This window comes from Silene latifolia, chromosome X (assembly GCF_048544455.1).
Source record: "Silene latifolia isolate original U9 population chromosome X, ASM4854445v1, whole genome shotgun sequence".
In the NCBI taxonomy this organism is placed as follows: Eukaryota; Viridiplantae; Streptophyta; class Magnoliopsida; order Caryophyllales; family Caryophyllaceae; genus Silene; species Silene latifolia.
This window is the reverse complement of record NC_133537.1, coordinates 68,696,902-68,717,726: the sequence shown is the minus strand read 5'-3', so window position 1 is coordinate 68,717,726 and position 20,825 is coordinate 68,696,902. Positions and strand designations below refer to the sequence as shown.

The window sequence follows — 20,825 nt, the reverse complement described above, 5'->3', positions numbered from 1 at the left end:
AATGTAGACTACATAAGGCTATACAAACGGAGAATTGGAGGGAGTTGTTCCCCATCCTAAGTTGATTCACATGGATCGTGAATGGTCTGATCATTTGCCATTTAAAGTAATCCTTGATTTTTTTTTAAGGGGGGGGGGTGTCTCAAAGAGGGGAAGATGAGACTTTTTTTTAGATGAAATGTAAGCATTAAGATGAGGCTTTTGTTTTGAGCAAATATGGGGTCAAGGAGGAGGATCCAAAGGAATAAAAATTAAACAGGTTTGGGATGAGAATGACTGGGATGTGTTGTGCACTATTTCAAAATGTGCTCAGGAGCATCAAAAATGGAAGAGGGCGAGTATTGGGGAAATCCTAAGTTATTTGAATTCGAAAAGAAAGCGATTATTATGGTTAGAGGAGGAAGAGAGGGCAACGTTGGGGGCATTGTGAGTGAAGAATGAGGACCAAAACACTAAGTATGGTCAGGCAATGTAAACAAAAACACATATTGGCAGAATTTTAGATGGCATGACACGGTTTTTGAAGGAGAAAGGGCGGTGAAGACGGCTGCAATTGACTATTTCCCTACTCTTTTTTTTCCTCACAACCATGTGGTTTTGAAAATAGGGGAGTCGTAATCATTAACGGGGATATGAATAAGAACTTCGAGCTGATTATAGGGGAGGAAGTTATTGCGGCACTAAATCAAATGCATCCGTTAAAAGCTTTGGGGCCGGACGAAGCGAAAGTTTTTTTCTATATCAGACCTATTCGCATATTGTTTGTTCATCAATAACTCGTATGGTCGTGTGGGTATTTTAAATGTTGGAGAGTTCCCCTTCTTTGAATAGAACTCATATCATCATGAGACCATTGCAACTCTTCCTGTATGTGTTTATGCAATTAACTTTTTTTCCAAATTCATCTTTGAGACTTTGACGTCATCTTTTAATTAATTAAAAATCATTTAAATTTCTTATGTGAGCTCAAATGACGACCTTTTAACATAAGAGTAAATAGAAAGAAGTCTAGTTAATATATAGATAATAGAAGTACTCGTCATTTAAAGAGGTCTAGTTGATGCTTGTTTTTTGTTTACCTTATTTACAGTTTTTTCAAATAAAAACCGTTTCCTAGCTTTATCTTCCTAGCTTTAGTTGGGTCAATCTGTTTCATATTCAGTTACGGGTTAATAAAGACGTTTGTCACTTTATATCCGGTGGATGTTGTGTTCATCTCCCTCCTCTGCCCTGGTGAGTTGGATTTTAGCAGTGATGTGCGAGTGGGTTTCGCCAGAAGATGCTGTTTTATGGCTTCTTTTGACTGGGTTCTAGTTAATGGACTGCTTTGGGCCTTTCTTCTTTGCATGGTGGATTTCCTGATGTGTTGGTCTTTTGGCCAAAGGGTTCGATTTCTAAGGTGTAGGAGATTTATCTCCACCGATGGCAAACTTCGTCGTCTCGCTCATCTCTGTCTTTCTTCGAAGTGCACCGTATCATTGACACTCTGCGGCTCGTTGGCGTCGATGTCTTCTGGAAGTCAAGTGTGCTTTTGAAGCTGGTTCGGTTGTTCGTGGCCCTTCCTCCGCCCTTTTCCACCCTATGGTCGCAGATTTAGCTTATATGTGATAGTTTTAGTTTTATTTAATATTTATGTCTTGCCTAGGTATGACTTTATAGTGCTAGTTTTAGCTCTCGGGTTTCTGGTGCTACTTAGTCGAGTAACTTACTTTGTTGCTAATAGAACATTGTAAGTTTCTCTCCGGCTGTTGTCAAAAAAAAAAAAAAAAAAAAAAAAAAATACTCGTGTAGGTTGGATTAACTTTAGTTACTTTCCGAAACCAGAGCAAAGAAAACAATGCGAAAGATAATACATTCAGGCAAATTTATTACAGTCCGCGGCAAATTTTTACATCAAAAAAACGAAGGGGGTACTAATAAGAAACATCCGGATAACTTGTCTGCCCCAATATGCTACACCTCCAAGCTGGACGACAGTACTTCGATAAAGGACCACGAGATCTTGTATGATGGTAGCAAACCACGCTCATAGCATCAATTAATGTCCAAAGTGACGGGTTTATATCTTCTCATGACAGAAAAGCCACGAGACTGTCACCTAGAATGTTCTTGTTTACTCGGCACCTGTACGACATAGATCAATAAAAGAACTCTTCATGTTATGCCAACATTTATATGCCCAAGACTCTACAAACCTTCCAGGATGAACGGTTGGATTTGTTCTTTCGAAGGTTCAAACTGTTCGTTTAGCTCGGTCTTGTCATCCGAAGGCTGTTCTTTATCATCGTCACTCTCAGGTAACGACAAGTTAGCAACTTGATTAATGGAAGGAGCTTCGAGTGCCTGGTACTTTGGTTTATTCTTCTGAAGTAGAAGGTAAGTGGTAGAATACCAGAATAGCAGCATCCTGCTTTGTGCGAACAGAGTCTCCTTAATTTGAATGTCAGAAAAGGAAAGTCGTTCCAGAGCCTGTGGATCAAACGTTGCATCTTTAGACAAGAAAAAGCAAGCTTAGGGTTACTTTAGCTGCGGGGGAGGACAATAAGAAACATTAATTTTAACATTCTGAGAATTTTGATAGCCAACGCCCAACAGAACATAATTGAAGCATGAACAAGAAAAGACGACATTTATCTATGGCAAATTGCTTTAAAAAACACCTCTCTAGTCTCTACGGCTTTTACCTTTGCCTGAAAGTGAATTTGATGGTGTGAACAAAAAAGGCAAGAGAAGATCGTTCTCATATCCATTGCACCGATCGTGTCGGTCATGCTTAGGCTTGGCGGTGTTTTTCATGGCTTGGTTTTGTTTTGGTCCATATTAATCGTTATGTTGATTGTGTAAGTTATATAGGCCTATGTTCAGCTATATATATTGCTAAAATATGGGCAGATTACAAACTGCATCAGCCATCACAGCCAGTCTGATGGTCGCATATCGGCCGATTCATATTATGACTATGGGTTGTCTAACAGGAAATTTGTGGAACTGCAACTGTCAGTGTTAGGTGGGAAACAATGACAACGAGGAGAGATTGGAAAACACTAGTAAAAAGGATGAAGCCAGATAGGCAAAAAAAGGGCGAAGAAAAGAAAAGGAAATTGTATGAAAGAGGAGATCCTTTTGAATGGGAGCTCAGAAGAAATCTCAGATGGATTTAAAAACTGAAAAGAAACTTCAGTCCAAAATCATAAAACTGACATTGCGCTAGAAGATGAGAATTCTACTTCTGTCCAAATACGGGAGAGGAGAAATATTAACACAATAACACTAAACCGTGTCTACAGATCTCCGGAAATCGTGAGGCAAGAGATTGAGAAGTACACAACCTTATCTTACTAACATCGAGAGGCTGTTTCCTAATAACCCAAATGAAAATGGTGTCGAGAACACCACCAAGAGAACAGCATGAAGACTGTTACATAATTTAGAACCAAAGAAAAATGAGCGTGCGGCCCCATTGGAAATAGAAATGGAAATGAAAGGAGATGTATGAATCCATTTGGAAAAACAAAGGACCTGCACAGATCACTCAATTTTTGTACCTGCTCGTCCTCATAGCTAGGGAATTTTCGTAATATATCTTATGCGGACAGATCTGCACTCTTTTATGATGGCTGCAAGAGTTCAAGGCTAGATGGTCTCTAGGTTTTTTGGCTTTTCCAAGAAAGTGTAAACTCTCAGAGGTATCATTCCCAAGTGGCCAAGTTGTATAGACCAGATTTAATTGTAGGCTTTAGGCTAATGCCCGCAAGCTCTATGATATGGAATAGAGTCAAAGGCAAGTAAACATCCTTTCAAACAGACTGAGTTCAGTTACGACTGTTATTGTATGTAAGAACACAGATCAATCCTTAATACTATCATTCGCAGTTCTCACACAAGAACTAGTGCTATCGTCGCTTCGATCTAATTAATGTTTATTTTAATCATTTCTCAAAAGTCTCTATATTGCTTCCTATATTATGTCATATTATGTGGGTGCTAAGATAAGGAAAAGCCAAGGAGCAAAAGCAAAGTGGAGCCAAGAATAAAGAAGAAATAAGTGAAAAGGCAAAATCTCCAAAACAAAAGAGAGAAGACCCTTGTGTACAAGGGTTGACTTTAAACTGCCATATCTTGAGGTTTACCGATGATATTTAAGGTGATACCAATAAAAGGTGGCTGAATGTTTCGTTAGCTTTCTAACACACGCCCCATTCAAATAAGAAATGAAGGAGATACGGCCATTCAAAGGGAAGTGCACAGAGGAGACCCAACTGGGCACTATCAATTGACCAATGTTAAGAAATACCTGTTCACCATTTTGTACATCATATGGATGTTGATGCTCAAATTGTAGCCCTCTAAATTCATTAATACAAAGTCCTTGGAAAGCCCTAGCAAAAAGGAAAAGATTTCAGTTCATGAGTAAACTGCAGACGAAATAGGCTACTAAAAATTCTATCAAAACAATTATATTTGTACAAAAATATACTTACCATCTGATCAGGGACACACGGGGAATCCAGCGGAACACAATGGGCGTGTTGTCAGCATTAACATAGTATCCTCCAAAAACAATGAAAACAGTCATAAGAGATGGCCCCACTGCCATGGCTGCTTCAGTCGTCGGAACCATGGCTCCCACAGTTAGACCCATAGCTGAAGCAGCAAAAGACTCAACAGTGACGATTCCACAAAACTTCCCAAATCTACAAGTTTGGAAACCAGGTCAGCAACTCTGATTATAGTTCTCAAAAATAACTCGACACTTGTAGCCCTAACATTACTGGCTTCACAATCGATGAGCAGAGGGTTGAACTACAGATACAGACATTTAAGAAATTAATGAATTCTGAAAACTGATACTGAAACTTTAGGAAATACTCCCTCCATCTCACTAATATTGTTCCCATATGACATTGGTGGCCAAAATATGTCAACTTTGAGACGGGTCTTTGACAGATATTTTCTCATAATGTACAATAATTATTTGCTTTTGAAACGATGATGTGAAAATAGTTGGTTTGATAAATCAACTACGATATATTCTACATTGTAACTTCACAATTTTTAGAGAAATTTATGGTAACAGTTGACATGGGTTGTCCACCAGAGTCAGATGGGGCCAATAAATTTGGGATGGATGTAGTATTCGAGATACCCCTGCTGATGAGCGTTCTTATACAATGTCAAACAATGACATCTCAAGCTCCAACAGCCACAAGGCATGTATTCACAACACCAAACACTAGTAGAACTCCCATAATTAGATAGGTAGCCACTCCCAAAAACCTAAAATTAACTATACAAATCAAAAGCTCAAGCTATATTTTTGTAGCCGTCAATTTGTGTTAGGATTTTTAAAATTCTAGCAATTTTAATCATCAAATATTTATCAGAAATAAAAATTTTACTAGACTTAATCATGGGGTATCAATTGGAGATTTAAATTTTTGATATAAAATAAGTACACTATCGAAAAGTTCTAATATTTTATTCCCCGCGTAATATTTTTTAGAATTGTACGATATATATATTGGTAATGTACGAAGGAATTACTCTTGGACTCCTAAAGTCGTAACATAGGAAAAAAATGTGGTCCTTGAAGGACACTACAAGACGGAGAAACGTAGGAAAAAAAATGTGCCCCCCCATCTCGAACATCCTAGGTCCGCCATTGGGTAGCAAGCATGAGCAAAACTCGTGCTTATTGATAATGTGAAAAGCAAAGATGACAAGTTTGGGACTGTAGAACTCCTAGACCTTTCAAAAAGCCATCAATTAATTAAAAACTCCTAATTCAATCTACTGTAATGAACTTTTTTATGATGACAAGTACAACTGTACAAGTCATTGGGGAGAAGTTACATACCAAAAAATATAATACACAGAAAAGAGAAACAGTAACTCCAAAATAAAGGCTGGTACTAAAAAATACAGTAACAAAATAAAATAAAAGCGCAAATCAAAATTATTATCTGACTGGGAACATTTACATTCTAGCCAGGGCCCAGAAGGACGATATACAAAGCTTGGGAAATACAGCTCCAGTTATTTCCATGTTGCCAGATTCCTAGAACATATAACACCAACCAGAAATTTTATAGGGTGTTGTTCTCTCCTCGGGCTTCCTATATGTTCTATAAATAGTACTCGTAGTTTCTTAAATCTATCCAAGATTTTATGCTTTACCATTACATGTCAAGAATCAGGAATATATCTATGTCCTTAGGCTTATTGGTTTGTTCGATTGTGCTCGGCAAGGGTACATCAAGCTATAGAACATAATCCATTTCTGATACTAACAGAGATGTCAAACTTTTCTGATCGCCTCACAATGTCCAATCAACCAAATTCACCAATGTTGGTGTATGGGGGAGTATAGGAAGTAGAGTGGAGATTAGTTATTAGTTTGTTTAGTTGATTAGTTGAAGGTTGATTAGTTGAAGTTTAGTTTGAAGGAATTAGTTTGTGTATTGATTTGTTGTGAATTTTTTTGGGATACCCTTGGGTACATGGGAATGGGAGGAGAGGTCCTCTATTTATAGTGTTCCTCCTCCTCCTCCTCCTAAGAATATTCTAGAATAGGACATCCTAGAGTGACCTAGACACGGAACTCTCTAGAGTTCCTTACCACTTATACACATGTCTAGAAGGTTCTAGGTTGTTCTACATAAACCTAGAACACACATGACTCTTCTAGATCCTTTTAGACTCTTCTAGACTCTTCTAGTTGTTTCTACATTATTCTAGCACATTCCGGATAAATCTAGAACATTCCGGAAACTTCTACAATACACTAAAAGTCTCATACTTCAACAACCAAACCTTGCCAGAAATGTAAACTCGCACAAAGTTTACAATGAGGAATAATGACAGGATGGCTTTCCACTACCAAAGTAAACGAAACAATCCTATCAGTTACTCCTTTATTTGTCCCATGAAATTTACTTTTTCCAATAGATTTCTGCATCCAAACAGATGGGCTTTATCATCTTCAATATTTTAGCCTCCAAACAAAACTGAGGCACTGAAATTAGTTGGTCTTGCAGGGTTCATATATGTTAAGACTATAGACAGCTACACTCCGAAGTTTTAGTTAAAGGCACAAGCAAGAACTTCCTAGCAACATTGAAACTAACAGCACAAAATGGAAATAAGACGCTAAAGCACTAGCTTCTAAATCAAACCCTAACAAGAAGCGATCAGCCCCAAAAAAAAGTTATGAGCCAAGAATAACAAGTTCTCGGCCGAGCATTTTCACTCAAGTTGCTAGCCAACTTTAAAACTCTTGTTATAAACATTTTCAGACTTCCTCAAGGAGATTTTAAGAGCCCTGACAAGGTTTGCCAATCAGCAACAAATTCAACATAGTTCCAGGCAAATACAATCACCATGACAAATATTTGAAAGTTCAACAAAAAACTGATGCAACACAATGAAATTCACTACATGCAGACTGCAGTTATCTTACATAGCACAAGCAAAATTTTGATGCAGCATCAATGCCTATGTCAAATATTACTCACTGACTTCATAATTTTGGATTAAACACTCTTACTCCTGATTCTTGCTCCATTATAACTAGCATCTATCCGAGTTCCCACTCGGAAGATTCAATATATAGAAATTCATTTACTACAGGAAAGACAAATGCCGTGTTCGCGATCTCTCTGACACTTCATATTACCTCGTGTACCCGTGTCCAACAATCAATACATGGGTATGATACTTGGACACTTCGTTTTAAAACAAAAAGAGTTTTTTCAACCGTGTCCTCTATAGTTTAGTTCCCAATACATAACCCTTTTAGGTGTCAATGAATACTAAGAGGCAATCTAAATGTCATGCTAAGGTCATCATACTCAACAGCAGTAGCATCCAGAATAACAGAAATATGAAGAGAAAGTTGTGTTGAGTAGTCATGAATCACAATAAACATAGACATCCATTTAAGCAAGATAACCAGAATGGAAGTCTGTTCAACTAAGGCACCTTTCCCATATTTAATCAAGTAATAGCAGTCAAGGCTTTTTTTGTAAAAGACGTTGCAAGTTTAACCTTTACTATGACAAATATTCTGAAGAGTTGAGTTCACAAAGGGTGGTATTGAAAGTAGATGGAAAAGTGGTAGCTGAAGACATGCACAGCTATATTCCCAACAAGTCAAACTTGGAAGCATAATCTTAATCCGAAACCTCAAAGAGACCCCCATTTAATCTCACAGCTGGCAAAATCATGTATTGAAGTCAATCAACTTAAATGTTTGTGCAGATAGTTAATTCTAGAGTCTAGACAGATCACAGAGCAGTACTAGCCAAATTCTCTCAATCAAACAGCTGGTCCACAGAACTTGAAGTTAAAACTTCACCTGGACAAAGTAGGATGAAGACGAGCCATAGGGTAAAGAATGGAGCCAAATAACAAAGGGAAGGCTGCTCCAATAGGTATTTCAGCCAGCAACTTAGAGAGTAGATATGGACCTAACATATAGCAACCTTTTGCCCGCTCCCTATCCACAATTGCACGCTCCTTGGGGAACACACCAACAGTCTTTGTCAAAGCAGCCATAGCAGTATTTATAGCAGCAACCTAACAGTTTCCAAAAGGCATACAAAATCATATACTCCATCCGACCCACAATTACTTTCCAAAATACGGAAATTGTGTGTTAAAGAGTATAAATATAAACAATAATGACCACTATAGTGATACAAGTGGGCCAAGTGGGGTAAATGTGTGGCTGAGATGAAATGCAGGTGGGATATTGGTAAGTAATTCAGAGACAACCAAATAGTGAAAAATGAAAGGTATTCAGAGTTGGAGGGATTAATAGACAAGAAAAAAGCATTCCCATTACAAAGTTACTCAAAATACAGATTATACTATGCGTATCAACAGACAACAGGTGAGGGCCTTGCATTGTGCATTTAAGAGTACTGTATGAGAAAATGGCTAGCCAAACCTAGAGCAAGTTTTCTCAAAGAAACTACTGGGGTTCACACTATCCATGTGCCCTTTAATTAGATGGGAAACTGATCTCAAGAGTCTCACTATTCATCTTCACATTTTAACTTAGTAGGTTGAAGTCATTTGATGCAATTCTTGAAGCAATTTTCATTATGGATCATCTTCAACACCCCACCCTACCCCACCCCCACCTCTTGCACTATCCCTTTGCGGAAGCCCTCTCGACACTGGGGTAATGTTGTTGTTTTAACTTTGGTAAAGGAGGAATGTTCTCAGACCACTAATGGAAAGAAATCAACCTTTAATGAAATAATTTTTTTAAAACAAATACTACATAAATATAAATAAAAAAATAGTTTTTATTTTCAACATTCCATTTAATATTTATCACTAAGTCCTTTTTCAAGTTTGCATAGCAAACTACCCTTAGTCCTAACCCACCGTACTTTAAGCTCTTTTACCAATTTACTGTCTAAAAAAGGCCCAGAGAGGAATATTTGGTTAATGGTGATGATTGACATATAGGATATTATGAAAGGCAACAAATTTCAACGTACTGTAAATTTTTGTGAACTTTCGCGTGCCACTACCGTAGTGTTAATTCTTGGTTTTGGTCACGGTCAGGTATGGACTGCAGTCGCAACCTAATTTCACTTAATAGAGCCCATATTGCCTCACAAACGGTAAAATGCAGTCACAGTAATCATTAAAACCTTTACAAAACAGTTGTGTCTTCTTTCGTGGCCTCGACTTAATGGGAGAATTTTAATACCATGGGAGCAGACAAGCAGTATTTAGCGACATTATATAAAATGAACTACCAGCACATGAATGTACCTGAAGCAGACCCATTCTATCCTGAATAGATGTCTGAGATAATCCCATCTTCCAGAAGACTGACCCAAATATTATTGCTGATGCGACTGACATTCTAGCCCGCACCTTATTTGTTGGCCCATCTCGAGATGCCTGATAAGCCAACATAATTAGTAAGAATGACCCAAAAGTTTACAGTATCTGGTTAAGTCGGCAGATATTTTGAGAAACTCTGGAGTATAAAAGTCTAAAACAAAAGCATGTCAGTTTAGTAGGTAAGAGCGCATAGGCGACTGACCGGCTGAACTCTATGTACAACCCACATAGAACATACAGTGATTGATCAAAACTAAGTCAGTATAACAACATTTTAGTATCGGCACTAATAAGAACAATTCTTAGTGAACAAAAATATGTCACTACTCTCATCAGACTCATCCTAGTGACAAAACTTTCTGTCCTTTCCTATACTGAGTTTATGATGCAGAATTAAAATAAAAATCAAAACATAAAATATCCTCTATACCTCTAGAAATTATTACTGACCTACGCCACAAAACTCATCTATTAAGCAGATAATAAGCAGCAAAACAGGACATCTGGGAAATAAACCTGCATCCATGCACGTCTAAGAAGAAGCCAGAACTCCCTCCACCAACCCCACTTCCTTACGGCCGTTTTCCTTCCCGAATCCATGCTTCTGATAAATTTGTCTTCTCTGGATAGTGTGGAGGCATAAATGATAGAAGCAGTTTGTCGAGAAAATGCCTCCACAAGTGCATCTACTCTTTTCTGTGAACTGCTAATACTTTCAGAAGAACTATAGTCAAAGGATATGAGATCAGCCAAAAATTCAGCAGGATTCACATGATCTGGGCACGGGTACCTGTTCAATGACTCACTGTGAGAGTACCCCAAAGAAATAACAGAACTAAGCCAACCAATAAATTGACATAGAAAAATAAGGAGACATGCTAGTCAGTCAAAAAGGTAAGAAAATACACCAGATGATTGCCAGTAGTCTTCTAGCGATAAAGGAAGGTCTAACATTTCAATGAACACTCAAGCATATCATTCCTAAGCTTCCATGCATAGCCAAAAGTATATATATTCAAAATGGAAACCCTGTCATAAGCTGAAATGTCTAGAAAACTAGTGCAGTATGCTTTTGAAGTTTGCTCTGAGTCACTAGAGTTTTGAATAAAACAAGATCTCCCAAACTATTCATAAGAACAAGTGAAATACGATAGACAAAAGATAATGTGTCTGTTCCTGATAAGTGATAAGGAGCATAAGAGGAAAAGATGGATTTTCCACCTCACTTTTCTTCTCTCTCCTCTTACACCATGGTATGACATCAAGGTCGCAAACTTCGGCCATTTTCTAAAGGTTGTGAAAATTACCAGGTTAAGGCTTGGTCATATTAACAGAGATTAGTAATACACCGACCGTGACCAAACCCGAGATTTAAGAGTATATCTTACCAGATATATCCTACATACTGCCCACCCCTTGTGCCACTAAATAGAACAAAACAACATCAAAGCCGAGTCCTATATACATAAGTGAATTCAGTAACCATCATGTACTCGAACGGGAAACTCGCTGAATCATAAAATGATGGCTACTAACATATACAATCTGCATACTACATAATTCTAGTACTTTAGGCATGATGAATAATGTCAAACTAAAGCTCATTAAGTCATTAGTCCTATTATATGATACCTCGCAAGTATAACCCCATAACCTGGCTCCCATACATTTTAAAAAGTTAGTGACAGATGCATGCACTAGCGAACTTTCCCGTCCCACCTGCCCTAGCCTAACTTCCTGTACTTAGCAAAATCGTAATAACAAAAACTAAACAAAACCTAATAGTTCAAGCAAATTTGCAAAGATGTAAGAGGTAGTCAGGTAGTACATAATGTACTTATTGTTGATGTAATCCCGTATTATTAATGTAAAACAGATAAAACACATAAGGTTAAGTTACCAACCCAAGCTTTGCAAAGTATACCAAAGGTTCATCTCTTGCCAGACCAGCATAAACTAGTGAACCTTCCGTCAGCAAGATAATGTCGTCAAATTTGTAATAAATGGATCCTCTAGGCTGATGAATTGAGCAAATTACAGTATGACCATCTTGTGCAAGTTGCCTCAGCGTTTCCATAACCTTTTCTGCCTGGAAGGCATCCAGCCCTGAAAATCAAAAAAAGAAAGGCTATTAACACACACACACAAACACACACATACACACACACACAATATTTTTGGTTTCACGCACTAATAGAACTACATTCTTTACAAACGTATTGGTAAACTGCAAATCCTCAACCCTAAAGTGAAAAGGCACATCATAAAGTTTAGATTTTAGAATAGTAATTCAGATTTCAACCAAGAAATAAATTAACAGGAGAAAGATGTATATCAATGACCTATATACGTTCAAAATAACTGACGTGTATAGAAACAAGCAAATTGATTACAACAGCAACTACAAATTGAGGCCAAGGGAGGGTGTGATGAAAGAGGGCCTATCCCTGTACATTTGTGCAAGAGACCTCACCTGAGTGACATATACATAATTCAGAAGACAAATGGTTAGAAGTCTCGTGCATCAGAATTTCAGAAATTGCCTAATAGAATATAAAGCCACATTTTCATATCATCAACCCAACAGTCCAACTTAGGTCCAGATATAATTTGTCACTTGATGAATGATGAGGACACAAAGGTGTATCTCTATTCACAACTGGAAATCCAAGATGCCATTTAATCGCGTAACATAAAGAAAATTTACTGAACACTTATATTCAATATTTCAATCTCATACAGATAGCAGATCCATAACAGGCACACAGATGTGCTTACACCCCAAGTAAACAAGATTACATAGATAAACTCGTCACAGCACCTCCGAGATCTAAAAGGATTGATAAATGAAGTAACTAAGAAGGAAAATGGGGGTCCAGCTTTGTTGCCAGCACCTTGCAAGCCCAAGCTTTGTCGAGAACATTCATTCATCAAAGCTAAAAAGCATCCTCACAGTATGACAGTAAACTCTAAATCCATTTCAAGGGAAAAAAAATTCTAGGCTATATAAGAAATTAAAATTTCGTAAGCTTAACTTATCAATCATTTCAGATGTGTAAGGTGTCATACTGTCATGTGGTTGGACACATGCCGTTGCAGAAATACTTTTTCGTTAGTACAGCAGACAACTACTTAAGATACCCAAATTGGGATACTTACTTTCATAAAAGGAAATAGTACTTGAAAAGAGTATCATAAACAATCAAATTAGCCTCATTTTTCCCCATTGCCCCAAATGTCTATTTATGAGGGGAACAGAAATTAAATTGCATGAAACCTGGGTACTTGTTTAAAACAGACTGTAAATCAATGATCTTTTCCATCAAGATAGAAACTGCAAAATAGTGCAATAATGTTCCCCCATTTAAACAGATTGGACTAGTTAAACACAAGTCTACAACTCATTTTCAAGAAAGCATGGAAAAAAATCACATAATGTCCATGTATCTAAAAACTTTCTGTTAATCTGCCAATTGAACAATTTAATTTCCTTTATCATTGAACTTGCTAAAATTTAGGAAGTGATGAGTTTGTTAAGGGACAAACCAATATAGAAACATGGCCAATTTTATGGGACAAAGGAAATAGAGATATTAAGTTTAACTGGTGAAATGTGCATATGCCAAATAATGAAGAGAGACTAAACTTAAAAGCAAAGGCATATATGCATGCAATACGAAAACAAAAGCAGACATACCAGTTGTGGGCTCATCTGCAAATATGACTGAAGGACTAGCAATTAGTTCACACGCTAGAGACAAACGCTTCTTTTCTCCACCACTAATACCTCGAATTTTGGCATCACCTACAATTGAATCTGCACAGCTGACCTTTGGAAGAAATGAGTACCAAGTCACAGCTAACAGTTGAAACTCCCGAAATGAAGTTCATCACAAGCGCAAACAAATATTTTAGACATAAATTTTTAGTTCTTCGACAGCACTGACACGCTGACAAAGAACCTGTCGAAGTTCAGATACGGAAAACATCAGTGTAAGCCTCATACGAGGAACCCTTGTACAACAGACTAAGACAAATTTTATTACCAAAACTATAGGTCTAAAGACATCAAACGGTGAACCATAATGATTTTATTTCTATTGTGTGGGGAAAGGGCAATAACAAATTAAAGAAGAGAAAAAAGTGTGGATGGAGGTAGTCAATAAGAAACAAGGTAAAAAGAAAACTATATTCCAAATTCAACCCAATATGAAAAATGTACTCAAAACAAACGTCTTACCAAGCCCAGTCTACTCAAAAGATTATTAACATAATCATCTCTTTCTTCTTTTGAAGACATTTGTGGAAGCTGGAGTTCAGCAGCAAGAGACAGTGTTTCACGCACAGTCAACTGAGAAAAGAAGAGATCTTCCTGTCTTACAAATGCTGACCTAGAACAGCAAGAGCAGACGCAAATTAGGATATAATAAATACTCTGTATGACCATCTTTGATATAAGATTCATACTCAAACTGCACATACTTGTACAATTTCTTTGTAGTGCGTTGGCCATTGACCTCCAAAAGGCCCGACAGTTTTAACTTAGGTGACTCTGCAAGCTGGCAAGCTAGAATATTGATTAATGTTGTCTTTCCTGACCCAGATGGCCCCATTACCGCCAGCAGCCTTCCAGGTTTAGCCTCACCGCTGATATTGTTCAGCAGAAATTTTACCTAGATGAAAAATCTTCGAATGTTACACCCCTTTATCCATTGGGAAACTAAACAAGACTTTAGCCAAGATCAAGTTGCCTAGAACATATCTACTGCCAAAGTATTAGGCTAAACGACAAATGAATCATTTCAAACAGTTAGCTGAATGCTAGAAAAAACACAAATCAAAAAGTGGATAATAAAGGGGTGAACTCTACTCCTTAGTCCTTCATCGTTATCACGTACTAAACTGCCCTTTCGTTTCCCATGCTCCACTATGAAGTAAATTGTGGATCTTGGCATCATATCGGTGTTAATCAACGGTTAAACTTCAGTCCTAGACCTAGTCCACAATAACATAGCTCGCTTCTTCCATTAATAATGGAAATAAACAACACCTCTATCTTTAGGTCTAATGAGCAACCAACACAGCATACCAAAGTTGGTATATAATCTCCTAGAAGAAAGAGCTATAATCACTCCTTTGACAACGCCTCCCGCCGTCATAATTCATTTATTTAACTTGGTATTAACTTTATGGTCAACCTGGCGCATGTTGGCAATAAGAGATAGGAGCCCTTATGAAGGAATGAATGAAGAAGAGGAAGAGAAGAAAATTACAGAATTAGACTTGTTGTTAGAAAGTGAGCAGGTGATGTTGCTCCAACGGATAGTCACGGGGAACACTTTTCCGTCAGCGGTAGACTCCTCGGTGTCGTCGTAATCATTGGGGTTGTTTTCATCGTCAATTTCGTTACCAGGTCCCGAAAGCAAGCGGACAAAGATTACGGCGGCGGTGGCGACGAGGAGTTGGGCGACGCCATTGCCGCCAATTTTGGAGAACAATTGTTGCGCCTTCTTGCCGTCTATATTCGCCATTTTATTCAGCATATCTCTCTTCTTATCCTTTCAAATTGGGGGAGTGACACTGAGAGTCTGATACTGTAATTTTCCGCCGGTTTAATGTTTGATAATCGATATCACACGCAACGGGAATCTTATACTATTCGAGTATTCGTATTGGATTGGACTTGAGTCGTAGGACTAAATTTACACCGCAGGTATGGTGCTCCCGTGTCCCGTGCTTGCTAAATTGAGAGTCTCCCTCATAAAGTCACAATCACAATCTCATTTGTTGCAAGCACGGGCGAAGCTAGGATTAAAAATAAAAGGTAGTGAAAAAATATATATCATAATCGGGGAAAAAAAACATAGTCATAAATACCAAATTACAAACTCAACGCAAATCTATTATTCTAATCGTAACCGGCGAGTTCTCATATTTTGAAAATGGTTATGAGTTCTTCGGTAGTAATCTTGCAAAATAGATCTCTCTCTATAAAAGTGACTAAATTATCGTTAAACAAATCATCTCCCATACTATTACGAATTTTATTCTTTATATAAGTCATTGACGAAAAAGCCCTTTCCACAGTCGTTGTCGCCACAGGAAGAATCAATACAAGTTTGAGGAGCAAGTAGACCTTTAAGTGTATCAAATGTTTCTTCGTCTCAACAAGCTTCATTGACAGATCATTTAGACTCTCTAAATTCCAAAATCGATCATCATTTCGAACATCTTCAACAAAGTTTCCAAGTTGATATTCTAAGTGTTGTAAATCCAGACGTGAAAAATCACTAGGATAGAAGCGAGCAAGTCGAGGCAAATTAGGAATATCAAATGAAGAAAATCGATCTTTAGGATTGAAGCAAGACATACAAATTAGTAGATCTTTGCTTCTCTCGTCAAATCGATCTTCAATCTCTTGCAATATTTGATCAACCCAGATCAGAAACACATCGATTCGAAAATGATGATCATTATCCACTTGTTTCTTTCCGCGTCTGTATCTCCCTGGAACTACATACATATCACTCATGATAGGAATACAAATTTCATTCTTCTGACAAAATGATGTCACCTTTTCCATGTGAGCAGTCCACCCATCTTCTCTAATCTTCTTTAAACTCTTTATCGTCGCATCAACAAGAGTCATTGCGTTCACGATATCGATCTTTCTTTTGTAAGACTTTGCTCAATGTATTAGTAATCCCAAAAATAGTAATCATCATTTGCCCAATAAAAACAAAATCAAATGTCCTCATAGTAAATGTCAGACTCTCCACCTTTACTAGCTCACTCCCATCACAAAATTCACCAATAGCATCAAGAACTTCAAGAATGCTCGAAAATAAATCAAACACATGTAAAATAGTTTTAAAGTGAGATCCCCAACGAGTATCACCGGGCCTACACAAACCTTTCTCTTGATTCAAGCCAGTTCCTGACACAAGTTCACCCTTTTGTAATGCTTTTAAGACATTTTCAGTGTAATACTCCGTATTTTAATAATAATTTATAAGAATAATTTATGTAATTTGATGAGTGATTAAATGACATTTCTAATAATAAATACAAGTAAGACGTTAATTAAATAATAAATTAATAGTTCAAGTCGGGAGTTGGGTTTGGCTAATATTTGTGCTTTGGGCTTAGTTGGTAATCGAGTGTTGGACCGCGTGCCATTGATTGGTTGGGCCAAAATTTATTAAATTAGTGTGAGTGTAATCGGGATTTATATCGGGAATTAATAATAATATAATATGGAAATAATAATATATAAAAGTAATAATAATTATATCAATAATGATAATAAGTTATGGCAAATAATAAATTAGTAAGTATTATATGAGGAAATCATAGTTAAGGTAAGGCTAATAATATGTGATAATAATAATGATATAATTATAATGACAATTCCTATACTAATTAGAATAAGGAAAGTTACAAAGTTTCCTAATTGGCCTCGTATTCTCTAAATCTTACACTATAAATACCACCTTAAATCTGAAAAATAATTCATAAATTAAAAGAAGGAGCTTTAGGAGACGGAGGAAGAAGGAATTAACATAAATCAATTAATCAACTCGAGGTAATTATTCATCTTAAATCGATTTATATTCTTTTCATGCAAGCATCTTTAGATTGATAGTATGACTTATATAGACCACCATAGGACTCGGGAATTGGACCTATAGCGACATTGGACTGCCAAGTTTCTGACCTGGCCATTGTTGACCGTCATTGACCGTGGTGGGGTGGTGTTTAGGGCGGCTAAAGGTGGCTGGTCAGAGGTTATACGGGTTTGGTTGTGGGTGATTGGAATGGGTAATTGAACCCTTAATTGACCTCGTCTTGACCTGGGTATGTAGGGGTTGTGACGGGGGAAGGTGGTTGGTCCTTTTGGTGGTAGTGGTATGGTGGCAGGTGGCGGTTTGCGGCGGTGGTGGCGAAAACAGGGGAGAAGGACGTGTTCTGGGCAGGCGGTTTTCGAGGGGGTTTTGGTGGTTGTAGGAGGTCTGGGTTGGGGTGGTTTCTGGTGGCTTTTGTCGAGGGTGGTCTGGTGAGTTGGGTGGTGGTTGTAGGTGGCGGCATAAGTGGTGTTAGGGGGTGTTTTGGGACGGGTTTTGTGGGTGTGTCAGAGGGGTTTGGTTGGTGTCGGGTGGTTTTAGGGCGTGGGTTATAGGTTGCTGGTGGTGGTTTGATGGGTGGTGAGTGGGTGTTGGGATGGTCCGTGGTGTAGGGAGAAGGTAGGTAGGTCGGGTGGTGGTTGTGGTGGCTTGTGGTGTCGGGTTTGGTGGGTTTTATGAGGGGTGTTGGTCACGGTTTATAAACCGTGTATAGGGTGATGTGTGTTTGTTTTGTGACGGGTTTTAATTGTTTAATTAGTTCGGGTGAGTTGGGTTCGTAATTGAATCGAGTTTTTAGTTATCATAAACCTTTAATAATTATAATAAATAATTAATTTGAATAATTAAATAAAAGGAATAAATAAATAAATAAATAAATAAAGTTAGTAATTATAATTGTTGTAATTATTATATAGGTGACGGAAATTGTGAAGAGTTTATAATTGGATTTGTGAGCTTTAATTATTGGAATGCGTAATTGGAGTGCTTGCTTGCCAGGTAGGGATAATCCTACTCAACTCGACTTTTAATTATCTATGTTTGGTATGGTAGATTACTTACGTTAAAGTGAATTGATCGTATGTGAATTGTGTTGGTTGATATTATCGTAATTGTTGGAAGAGAGAATTATGTTGCATATATTGATTGATCATATCGTAATTGTTCGGAGGGTGAATTATATTGATTTCTGTTGGCTAATATTAATAGTATTGATGAGGTGATTTGAATTGCTATCATTGGTTGGAATGTGATTATTGTGAAAAGTTGTGCGACAGTCAGTTGTAAGTTGTTGAGGGAGTTTGTACACTGGGGTGATGGTAATATGTACGTTGTGAGGGAGGGTACTATTACATATTGCGGTACGTTGTTAAGGGAGGGGTACCAAAGTAATGTGAGCACGTTGTTAAGGGAGTTGTGCTAAGTAAAGGAAAGGACCACGTTGTCAGGGGGTTGTGCAATGAAAGTGAATTGAATTGGTTTGATAATTGTATGTTCTTGTTGTTTAGTTTTATTCCTACTCAACTTCACGGTTGACTGTGTATTCGTGAACACCTGCGGTGAACCGTTTTATGGGGAGCAGATTTAACAGGTACCAAAGAGTAGCTGACTTGGGTGCATTGGGATGAGAGCCAAACTTGGAACCGTAGATGAAGTCTAAATCACATATACAGTTATATCACTTATTTATTTTCCGCTGCGAGTTGTATTTATTTTTATATTAAGTTTTAGTTGATTAAAATTGTAAAACTTATGTAATCATTAAAGTTTTTATTTAAAGTACTTTGGTGAGTTGGACTTTGTATCTACTACCTCGGGAAATCGAGATGGTAACAGTCCTATTTATTTGGGAATGTCTAGCCAAAGGCTCCCGAATAAATGGGGGTGTTACATTCAGCTTGTTTTTCTCGTAGAATATCTTTTCGTTTACAAGAACTTGTAATCACATTAAGTAAAATGGCGAGTGAATAAAAAAGGACGCTACAATCAACATTTTTCTTAGCCACGGCAACAAGTGTCAGATGGAATTGATGAGCAAAACAATGAACATAGTAAGCTGAAGGAGACTCCTCCATAATTAAGGTTTTAAGACCTTTAATTGAACCTTTCATATTACTAGCACCATCATAACCTTGACCCCTAACACTGGAAAGAGTAAGAGAATTTGCACCTAGCAACTTTTCTATTGCAGCTTTAAGTGTCAAAGAAGTAGTGTCACCCACATGCACAACACCCAAAAATCTTTCTTTCACTTGTCCTATTTTATCAACAAACCTCAAACAAAGAGCCATTTGTTCTTTATCAGATATATCTGCTGACTCATCGTCAAGAATACCAAAAAATCCACCATCTAGTTCTTCTATGATTCTTTTGGTTGTCTCATTTGCGAAAACACTTATAATTTCTTTTTGGATTGTAGATGAGGTAAGAGTACAATTTCCAGGTATCTTCTTATCAAAAAGAGCTCTGGCTACATCACTGTTACGCTTTGCAAATGTTTTTCTAAGCTCCAGGAAATTGCCTTGGTTTAAAGATTCGTCACTTTAATCATGACCACGAGATGCCAACTGTAACAGCCCTAAATTTTCACGACCAAAACGATAAAGTAGAGATGGAAAATTCCCGGCTGTCACTCCACACTTAACTGAAAATGCCAAATGCAAGGTAAATACAGGGTCATCCTTTAAAAACAAAATGCATGTCTTGAAACTTTATCAAATAATTAAAACGTTGCAGCGGAAGACTTAAGTCTTACAAAATATAAAACAATAAATAAAATTCAAATCCAACGATATTATAAAATAATAAATAGATTAAGATGGAGTCTTTGTTCAAAATCCTTCCACGCTCGTACAAATCCCCGGATTCGGTATGCGCCCATGCAGTATTTCAAGCATCTCAATTATACCTATCAACAGTACCTAAAACATAAATAGGTACAGGTTCTAGTGAGGGAACGACCCAAAACATAAGGACGTCAGCAAAGCTGAGTTTTAGGGAAATAATAAACTATGTTAAGTTTACAAAGATAAATTAATCAAACTTAAAACCAGAATAAGAATAAGAATAAAATAATATTCTGAAACCAGCATTTCAAATAACAATTATCAAAACATTCAAAAACCAAAACTTTCACCACCTGTGTGCCAAGGTCCTACCCTTGACACGGTCTATAGGTACTACCTGTGTTTGGTCAGACTTATAATAGTGCGCACCTCTCACATTTGGACAGTCAGTAGGATGAGGCTGCTAAAGGAGAAAGTCTAACCCCCTAGCGAGTGGGGGCCGGTCAAACCCCACCCAAATGGAACTCGGGCCAAGAGTTCAGTTTTCGGG

At 37.5% G+C, this 20,825-nt stretch overlaps 3 protein-coding genes across 3 annotated transcripts; all 3 read right to left on the bottom strand.

The window, feature by feature from the left end:
- Nucleotides 1–1,792: 1,792 nt before the first annotated feature.
- On the bottom strand, nt 1,793–15,653 carry LOC141623379 (ABC transporter G family member 7). Its single transcript, XM_074439492.1, has 12 exons — nt 15,141–15,653; nt 14,350–14,540; nt 14,108–14,258; nt 13,565–13,697; nt 11,772–11,973; nt 10,384–10,657; nt 9,793–9,924; nt 8,357–8,577; nt 4,482–4,694; nt 4,295–4,379; nt 2,196–2,469; nt 1,793–2,124 (listed from the first exon to the last, which is right to left on the bottom strand). The coding sequence occupies exons 1-12, from the start codon at nt 15,408–15,410 to the stop codon at nt 2,114–2,116; spliced, it is 2,157 nt and encodes a 718-aa protein (XP_074295593.1). The 5' UTR covers nt 15,411–15,653; the 3' UTR covers nt 1,793–2,113.
- A 143-nt stretch (nt 15,654–15,796) lies between these two features.
- On the bottom strand, nt 15,797–16,450 carry LOC141617557 (uncharacterized). Its single transcript, XM_074434745.1, has one exon. The coding sequence runs from the start codon at nt 16,448–16,450 to the stop codon at nt 15,797–15,799; it is 654 nt and encodes a 217-aa protein (XP_074290846.1).
- A 52-nt stretch (nt 16,451–16,502) lies between these two features.
- On the bottom strand, nt 16,503–20,169 carry LOC141617556 (uncharacterized). The gene is made up of 3 exons (XM_074434744.1): nt 20,162–20,169; nt 19,381–20,030; nt 16,503–16,693 (listed from the first exon to the last, which is right to left on the bottom strand). The coding sequence occupies exons 1-3, from the start codon at nt 20,167–20,169 to the stop codon at nt 16,503–16,505; spliced, it is 849 nt and encodes a 282-aa protein (XP_074290845.1).
- Nucleotides 20,170–20,825: the final 656 nt, after the last annotated feature.

What these genes read in the sequence shown, in the direction of transcription:
- LOC141623379 (XM_074439492.1), bottom strand. Translation starts at nt 15,410, where the DNA reads ATGCTGAATAAAATGGCGAATATAGACGGCAAGAAGGCGCAACAATTG. An exon ending in TGCAGATGAGCCCACAACTG is followed by an intron (nt 11,974 to 13,564) that starts GTATGTCTGCTT and finishes TTTGATTTTCAG; the next exon opens with GGCTGGATGCCTTCCAGGCA. An exon ending in GTATACTTTGCAAAGCTTGG is followed by an intron (nt 10,658 to 11,771) that starts GTTGGTAACTTA and finishes GTCATTGAACAG; the next exon opens with GTACCCGTGCCCAGATCATG.
- LOC141617557 (XM_074434745.1), bottom strand. Translation starts at nt 16,450, where the DNA reads ATGGAAAAGGTGACATCATTTTGTCAGAAGAATGAAATTTGTATTCCT.
- LOC141617556 (XM_074434744.1), bottom strand. An exon ending in ACGAGAAAAACAAGCTGAAT is followed by an intron (nt 16,694 to 19,380) that starts GTAACACCCCCA and finishes GCATTCTTGAAG; the next exon opens with TTCTTGATGCTATTGGTGAA.